The sequence below is a fragment of the Nicotiana tomentosiformis genome, chromosome 6 (assembly GCF_000390325.3).
Source record: "Nicotiana tomentosiformis chromosome 6, ASM39032v3, whole genome shotgun sequence".
Taxonomy (NCBI): domain Eukaryota; kingdom Viridiplantae; phylum Streptophyta; class Magnoliopsida; order Solanales; family Solanaceae; genus Nicotiana; species Nicotiana tomentosiformis.
Genome location: NC_090817.1, coordinates 84186435 through 84194975, shown reverse-complemented (window position 1 = coordinate 84194975; position 8541 = coordinate 84186435). Strand labels below are relative to the sequence as shown.

The window sequence follows — 8541 nt, the reverse complement described above, 5'->3', positions numbered from 1 at the left end:
GGCGTTCATATTTCGTAACTTTCGCCGGAATCCGAGACGTAGGTCCCACGGGCCATTTTTGAGTTAATTTCGGATATTTATTGAAAAATATAGTATTTTCTTATAGAATTAATTCTATAATTTTTTTTGACTTTATCGAATTAATTATGACTAGATACGAGTCGACCGGAATAGAAAAATCGAGGAAAAAGCATACTACTTGGTTAAATTGGAGCAAGTCGAGGTAAGTGATTTGTCTAACCTTGTGTGGGGAAAAGTTTTCCTAGGATTGAAATTAATTGTAATGTGATGAAAGTCGTGTACACGAGGTGACGAGTGTGTACACGGTCTAAATGTGAAGGATTATGTGTTTAAACTATGAAGATCATTGTTTCATATTAATTAAATTATTAAATCTTGTTATATTCTCCATCATTGATTTGATTTGTATACTTTAAATTTGTTTGATCTTTTCCTACTAATTGTTTTACCTGTTTGGTTGAAACTTGATTTCTTTTATTCTGTGCATTATTTGAAATTGATTTTCTTTAAATTAAATATTATTAATATGAAGTATTTGACATTTTAAATTTGGTATTGAAGCAACGTATTAAAGATTTTAAAATATTATTTTGCTAAATTATTTATTCATGAATATTTTTGTAAGATTTTTGTACTCATTGTGATGGAACCTGGGCTCTTTATTGTGGAAAAATATTATTGTTGATTTACTTTGGCAAATTAAAATATTTGGGCACTTGAGGTACAAATTGTGATATGTTGTGATATTGATACGCATGTGGTGGTATAAGGTCTGGGTATTGAAACGCATGCGGTGAGATAAGGGTGGCTTGATACGCGTGGCTAGTAAGGGGAACTACTAGAAGTCATGCGGTGTGATGAGGATGGCTAAAACGCGGGATGCTATTTCGGGGAAAAAATATTTTCTGTAAAATAAATTGTAAAGGCTCCCGCGGTGAGATATTGTGAATTTAATTATGATTTGGGACTACGAGACGGTACCTCGGTAGTACCCTTGTTGATATTGATTTATGGCCGTAGTTGCCTATGATTTTTATTGTGATTTTTCTTAAAGTTGAAAAGAAATTTTGTTTTGTTTCCACGAGGTATTTATTTGCCATTATTTTGTGTAATTAAATGTGACATACTACTTGATTTATTTTCATAATCATTTTATCTTATTAAATTGTTTATACATTTTTCCATGTCATTATCTATTCTCCAGTAGGGTCTGACCTGATCTCGTCACTACTCTACCGAGGTTAGGCTTGGCACTTACTGGGTACCGTTGTGGTGTACTCATACTACGCTTCTGCACATCTTTTTGTGCAGATCCAGGTACATCTTACCAGTCTAGACGTTAGTGAGTTACCTGCGCACGGAGACTTCGAGGTATATCTGCCAGTGTCCGCAGACTGCGGAGTCCCCTTCTATCATTTTTTATATTATTTTCTTATTTTTCTTTAGACCTTGATACATAGAGACATTGAGAATAAATTTTTAGAAGCTTGTGACTTATTTCTACCGGGTTTTGGGAGTTCTAATTATTTGAATTGTGGTTTATTTATTTCAGATATTTATGATTATTCCGCATTGATAGGCTTACCTGGTCTTAGAGACTATGTGTCATCACGACCTCCTACGAAGGGAATTTGGGGTCGTGACAGAGTTATAGTAATTCCCGCCAAAAGAGTATTTCTACCAACTTTCGGTAACACAAAATTGTGTCACCAGAAAGCATGATGATTATCTGTATAGGATAAAATATGCTATGACACGTGGCCGCCCAAAAGAGGGACACGTGAAACCCAAGACGGGGGATGGCCAAGACCGAAGACAACTGTTTCGTTTGTCACCGGAAAGAATAACGCTCATAAAGATGTGATGAATACTCTTTACCCGGTAGCATTTAATAGAGAATATTCCGTGGCATTAAGAACGATTGCCCGTTATAGGAAATTTGGCATTTATGTTCACCGTTACATCTTTATCAATGACCATCATAATTGACATTAAAGAGGGGCACGATCCTAGAACCTCCTTCCCTAGACGTAGCTATAAATAGTGAGCTCAATTATCATTGTAGAAGGAAAATTTTCTGACAAACTCATGCAACATTCTATTCAACGCTTAATACAATCTTATCTTCTTGCTTTTTGATTTTATTGTTGTTGTGCCCGGAAACCCTATTTTCGGAACTGCTATTTCTGTTATTTGGTCCCAATCTCAAAGCTAAGCATTGCATAATTCTTCAATTATTTTATTATTTTAGGATCAAATTAATTCACTTGTCTAGAAACTACGTATAAATTCAAGTGTATCGTTTTACGGGTAAACAATTACTCGTTTATATAATCTGAAACTGTGTGTCTGTAATGTGAAGCTGAGTTCAATAGCAGAGCCCTAAGGCACCGCCACAAAGAGAGACATTTATATTTATATTTTGTACAAATTAGAAAAGGTCGTAATTTGCTAAAGATATGGACACGTCAAATTGTAAATTTATCTCGTGTCTTAACCAATCTACTCAAGATTCCATTGGTGCAATCGTCTGGTAAATCTGATTTGTTTTGTAATTTAATTCATAACTTTCATTTGGATATATATTGATTTAAGATTGTATGAGAAAGGGGCAGTAGCAGGATAGTTATTTCGGGTAGAAAGAACAAGTAAAAGAGAAGCGCGGTACCTGACACCGGCTCCACGTTTCTCAGTAGGTCTCTTTAATGTGGACGGGAAGATTCAGTCAATGTGTGGAGATGTAATAAACAATTTCAAGTCAACTCGCTTTGACGGATTCTCAATTTATTGCCAAAACAAAAAATAAGTCGTGTGAACGTTTGACCTCCCGTAGCTCCAACTTTTTGTTCGTTATTTGAAGTATCACAATAAACAAAAAAATTATACTAATTCTACCTAGGTAATTTCACTTTATTCCATGTCGGACTACTCTTATAAATACAAAAAAGAAATTTATATTAAATTATTTGCTACCTAGTTGATTTTCCTATCTTTCATTGTTCAATTAAGCGTCTCTTCCAAAGAAAAAAAAAAGAATAGCATGGTTTTGATCAACTAAAAGGCACAACTGATGAGCTTTAAATTTTTTCTTTTTCAGGCTTTAATACGCCCTTCTGTTAAAACATCGTTTTGATCAACTAATTCTTGCAAAGACATTCTACCTAATTTTACGTTTTAGAACGGGCATTTCTCAATCGTATGATTAAAGGAAGTTGATAGTCCTGGCATAGTGCTCTTCTTCTTTTTTGGCAAACAATTTAAATAACTTTTACACATTTAATACATACAAGTTAAATTCTTACAAGAAATTGCATTGAATGTAAGAGAAGTGCCAAAATAGTAGAGAAATTAACCAAGTTGTCGAAATTTGTCATGTAGCTGCTGTTGCCTGCCGCGTCCTTATTTTTTGAATATCTGCTCCCTCGCTCCTTCCCACCGTCCAAAAGTCCAAACTAGACGCCCACATCTCACCTTATAAACGTGAATCCCCCGCCATTCACTCTCTACAGTTTCTGCACAGTCCACTCTTCACAGAACTCCACACTTTGAACCTCGGGAAACATTGTATTCATACTACAGTACCTAAAAAAAATTCATATAGGGATAATTCCATTTCTTCTACGTATATATCTGAAACTAAGTGATTGGAAAGTCACAATGTCGGTGACGTCGAGAATGCCGGAGCTCCAAATGCACAACAAATGGAAAGATAGAGAAATCAGCCCTGAACGCACTAAAGTTTGGACTGAACCTTCTAACCATAAGCTCAAATCTGTCCGCAAAGTACCGGTTCTTTACTATATCTCCAGAAACGGCCAACTTGAACATCCCCATTTCATGGAAGTTCCTCTTTCCTCCCCTGATGCCCTTTATCTCAGAGGTACGAATATTTCCATAGCTGACGCAAATCATATAGCGTCTGTCCATATGATTTCAGATGTTCTGAACTTTTTCTTATGGACATTTTATTCAGATGTAATCAACCGCTTGAATTGTCTTCGTGGAAAAGGCATGGCCTCTATGTATTCCTGGTCTGCTAAAAGGTTAATTCTTTTGCATTATTCCATTTTTATGTCTGTTATCGCCATTTTCATTCATAGAGCTGAAATGAATTTCGTCTTGCTTTTTTTGGGCGATTCAGAAGCTACAGAAACGGATTCGTGTGGCAGGATTTGACGGAGCACGATTTTATATACCCAGCACAGGGTCAAGAGTACATTCTGAAAGGATCACAGCTTCTCGATAGCGCATTACCTTCACAACCCGACGAAATAGCATGTTCTGGTCTGAGAAATCCGGCGCCGGAAGTACGGAAAATCAGCGAAGATCGTGAGTTTCCGGCAATCTCAAGGCGTCGGAACCAGTCGTGGACTTCCTCCGATTTCCACGAATACAGAGTGTACAAGGCAGAGTCCACCGGCGAATTGATCGGAAGAGCCTCCAGCGACGCGTCGACTCAGACAGACGATCGTCGCCGCCGGCGAAGAGCAATGCGAATTGTCGAAGAAGATGAAAAGTTGAGAGAAGACCGGACCGTTGAACCTGACGTGGTCGAAAAGAATCAAAAACGGTCGATGGAGCTGAAGAGAGGTGAAATTTCACCACCACAGTCGGATTCAAGCTCTGAAACGTTAGAGACGTTGATGAAAGCGGACAGGAGAGTGATCTTACGGCCAGATACAATCAGCGAAGATCCGACGGTTAATATTCAATCAAGTGGAAAGAGTAATAAAGCATCTTCCGTTCTGAAGCAATTACTATCTTGGGGTTCCATGTCTTTCAAGTGTGGGCCCGGTTATGGCAAAGAAAATCGATTTTCCATAATTTCACAACATAAATCGAGACTGCCACGTGTTAGGGGCTCTAATCAAGTGGAGAAGGATGTAGAGAGTCCAATGGTGGAATATCATGGAAGTGAAGAGATAATTAAGTTGGAGGACAAAGAGTACTTTAGTGGGAGTTTAATAGAGATAAAGAAGCAGAAAATTCCAGCTCTAAAGAGATCGTCTTCGTACAATGTGGAAAGGTGAGTATAATACCTCTTAGTTACTCTATATAGTACTAGTGAACCTTTTCTTAATTTGTTTCTTTATTCAAATTGTAAATAATTATTGTGAATCATTTCTTGTTTCTTTGTTTATTTGTGTATACTATGTTGCTTCGAGAACGTATGAGAACACCTGCGCTTCGATCCCAAATAATACGTTATTAGAAAATATCGTAAAAGTTAAAGCTATTACTCCTACAATGAAGGCATCTTATTCTCATATCATTAACATCATTTTGGAGCTCTTCACATGATAGTAGTAGAGAAGTCGGCTTGATGAAAAATTGAGTTAAGGCAGATAGTACATGTTTAGTAGGCTCGTTGCAAAAGAGTACAGTATGTGGGAAACAGGGACAGGAGTAGAAAACCTTATCTTGGTGCCCCTATTGCTTAAGTGGTCAGGGCGGAGCAAGAAGCTTGAATGCGGGTTCGATCTAACCTAATAGCTTTTGCTTAAAACAGTGTGTTTGTGTTTAAAAGTTTATTAAATATATATAAATATTAACTTTAGAACCCAATTACTAGTATTTGAAATTATCGTTTTAAAATTCAGAACAATAAAATTACCTCTGAGGGGTGGTAGGTAAATGATTAAATATGAAGGTTTCTTGCGGTGGATTATTCTGCACTCTGCAGTATTGACGTGGGGTTCCAGCTATTCAATTGTCTTCTTACACAAATTATCGGGACTTTCCTATACCAAGCAAAACAGAGCTTTAAGTCAGTTTATTCACCACAACACGCCAATTACTTAATGACTGGTAGGAGAACTCGTGACTGATGTACGTGAAGAATTTTGCCAATTTTATTCGACTTTTCGACAGGATTGTCAAGATCAGAACTTTGATCCTATCAAATCTTATGTCCTGTTTTCTTGATTGAAATCTGCATTTCTTTCCTCTTGTAATTTATATTAAGGCACTGGCCAATGTTAGAAATGGCTAAATGAATTCTTTACTGCCTTCACAAATGCTACATATCAACATGCACTTCGGTAATCATTTAGAAGATCATTAAATTAAAGGTTCTCTTCTTTTTGTTCACCTTGGTTTACAAAAAGATCCCTTGACTTTATAGGCCTATATGCACTGCTATATATCCAATTATTGTGGGGTTCCTCTATTTCATCCTACATGAATATCTCCATGGATTCATTGCTTTCACAATCCTCTATGAACATATGAATCCTGATTCTTTTTCTCTGTCTGATATTGGTCTGCAGGAGTACAAAATTGGAACTGACTGACAAAAAAGGAGAAATGAAAACAAATGCATTCTGAGAAAGCAAAAGAATCAGTCAACCAGAAAGGAAGAAAACAGTGACTTGTCTTGCAGTAATTACATTATAATTGCCACTGTTTCTATTAATATATACTAGCTAGTGATCAACATGGTGCGTAACAAGATAAACAGATGATAGTGGTTATGCCCCACGTCTAGAACTTACAACATAAGCAGTAGATGATTAGGAAATAGGAAAATTCGTGGAGACAATATCTCCTGATCTCAGTTGTAGTTTTTGTAAATTCATTCATGAAAGGCTGAAAATTCGTGGAGACAATATTATCTCCTGTTTTAGGAATTTGACAAAGCTTCTTTTGGTTGAAACCGTCGTTTGTGTTTCTTGATTTTCTCTCATGATGTTTGATATCCTAAAAGAGTACTCTAGAACTTTGATTTGCTCTTAACATTTTGTGAAGGATCTCCAATCCAAGACTCAATTCATCAAGTAGGTATCAAGTACCGAGTGCTGAGCACAGGTAGGTACTACCCGTGCCGAAGTTTTAAGTATTGGTTGGTACCGGGTACTTGTTTCAAGATTTTGTATAGTAAGAACCGAGTATCAATTTTTCTGCATGAGCAGGTATCAAGTACCCGTACAGAGGCTCTGGAGTCTGGATATACCCGTGTAGTGACATAAGTTATTTCTTATATGCAAAATTTCATAATGACTTCCTTCTCCTTTCCCTGGTACTTCATAATTTACGTCCAGTTTATTGACCACTGAATTAGTATATTGAAACAATCTAAATAACAACTCACCAGCTGATAGTATTGAACCTCTCCAACAAAATTACAATAGTCTTGCAATAGATAATGTAAGGAGAAAGAAGGGGGATGAGGACAGAGATAACAGAAGGAGGTGAGAGGATAGAAACTTTCTGCAACAAAATAGTGAAGCCTACTACTGATTACTTATAACTAACTTTGGCCCTTTCACATGCTGCTTGGCACATGCCTCTCTGCACGTTTTCTTTTCCCAGCCTCAACAACAAAATCCACTAACTTTCTAGAGGGAATTTTCATATGCTCGCTCTTCCTTATAGCAGTGGCAACAGGTTGATTATTCTTGTCCTCCATGGCAGCCAAGGTGTCACCTATGTCAGTAGTATTCATAACATATATCCTTACGTATACTCATTGTTCTACCAACATGTAAACTCGAGCACCTAACACGAGCAAAAGACAAAGAGGCAGACTTGGGAAAATAACCATATACTAGCAAAATAACAAACCAACTCAAACAAGACCAATAAAATTTGGATGGGCAAAAAAACCTCATCCCTTTTTATCAGAGGCGTATCCAGAATTTTGAGAACATGGGTGCATCATTATCTTTAAGATAGTATATGCAGTTTCTTGTTCAATATATTTTTTGGTAATTAAAACAAATTTTATTTACCAACTCAATGATACGTACAACTAAAAAACAAAACTGAAACTTGGACGGAGGTCCCAAGTAACAGAAGCCAAAATTCCTTTGCATAAATGCTTTTTCCCATGGATTTCAATCTTTGACTCGGCCAAGCATTTTCTCAAACACAATATGTGCACAAATTCAATAAACTATCAAAATTCAAGACTTCAAACTTCAAGGAGAGAGAGAGTAGTTACATACCTGAGAATTTTAAAGGAACATAAAGTGATGGAGAAGAAATTGATGCTTTCTTGAAGAATCCACATTCCACAGTCACATAGAGCCAATGGAGAGAGAGAGAGAGAGAGAGAGAGTTGAGAGGGAGACATTGTATTTTGTTTTTAGGGATTTGATCGATTATACCCAAATCCCCACTCAAAACGTGGGATATGTTTTTACTTTTTAGCCAAAAGGAACTTTTAAATATTAAAAAAAAACTTAATTAAAAAAACATATAGAGACTGAGAATCGAACTCTTGACTTGGGGGATATATTTTTACTTTTTAGCCAAAATGAACTTTTAAATATTAAAAAAAAAACTTAATTAAAAAATGATATAGAGACTCGGAATCGAACCTTTGACTTGGGGGACTACAGGGGCACCAACCTACCAGTGAACTAAGGTAATAAATTTAGCATGGTTGGATACAAACATATTTATATAGATAATTTTAAAATTTTTAATGTTTATCCATATTTTAGGGAGGGGAGCATTGGTGCATGTACCCCACTCCCTCCACATAAATCCACCTCTGCTTTTCATCATCATCTTCCC

The 8541-nt window shown here is 36.5% G+C and overlaps 1 protein-coding gene and 1 long non-coding RNA gene across 3 annotated transcripts; one reads left to right on the top strand and one right to left on the bottom strand.

Moving 5' to 3' along the window:
• The first annotated feature begins 3313 nt into the window (after positions 1–3313).
• On the top strand, positions 3314–6650 carry LOC104106065 (protein SOSEKI 5-like). Of its 2 annotated transcripts, none has more exons than XM_070177528.1 (3): positions 3314–4064; positions 4163–5047; positions 6291–6650. In XM_070177528.1, exons 1-3 carry the CDS (start codon positions 3679–3681, stop codon positions 6346–6348), a joined length of 1329 nt encoding a protein of 442 aa, XP_070033629.1. In that variant the 5' UTR covers positions 3314–3678; the 3' UTR covers positions 6349–6650. The 2 variants fall into 2 exon arrangements, with proteins under 2 accessions (XP_070033629.1, XP_033514535.1); XM_033658644.2 differs by lacking the exon at positions 6291–6650 and having other exon boundaries at positions 3314–3901; positions 3995–4064; positions 4163–5151.
• A 446-nt stretch (positions 6651–7096) lies between these two features.
• LOC108946817 (uncharacterized) lies at positions 7097–8177 on the bottom strand. The gene is made up of 2 exons (XR_004509568.1): positions 7968–8177; positions 7097–7446 (listed from the first exon to the last, which is right to left on the bottom strand). It is a non-coding gene; the product is annotated as an uncharacterized lncRNA (long non-coding RNA).
• Positions 8178–8541: the final 364 nt, after the last annotated feature.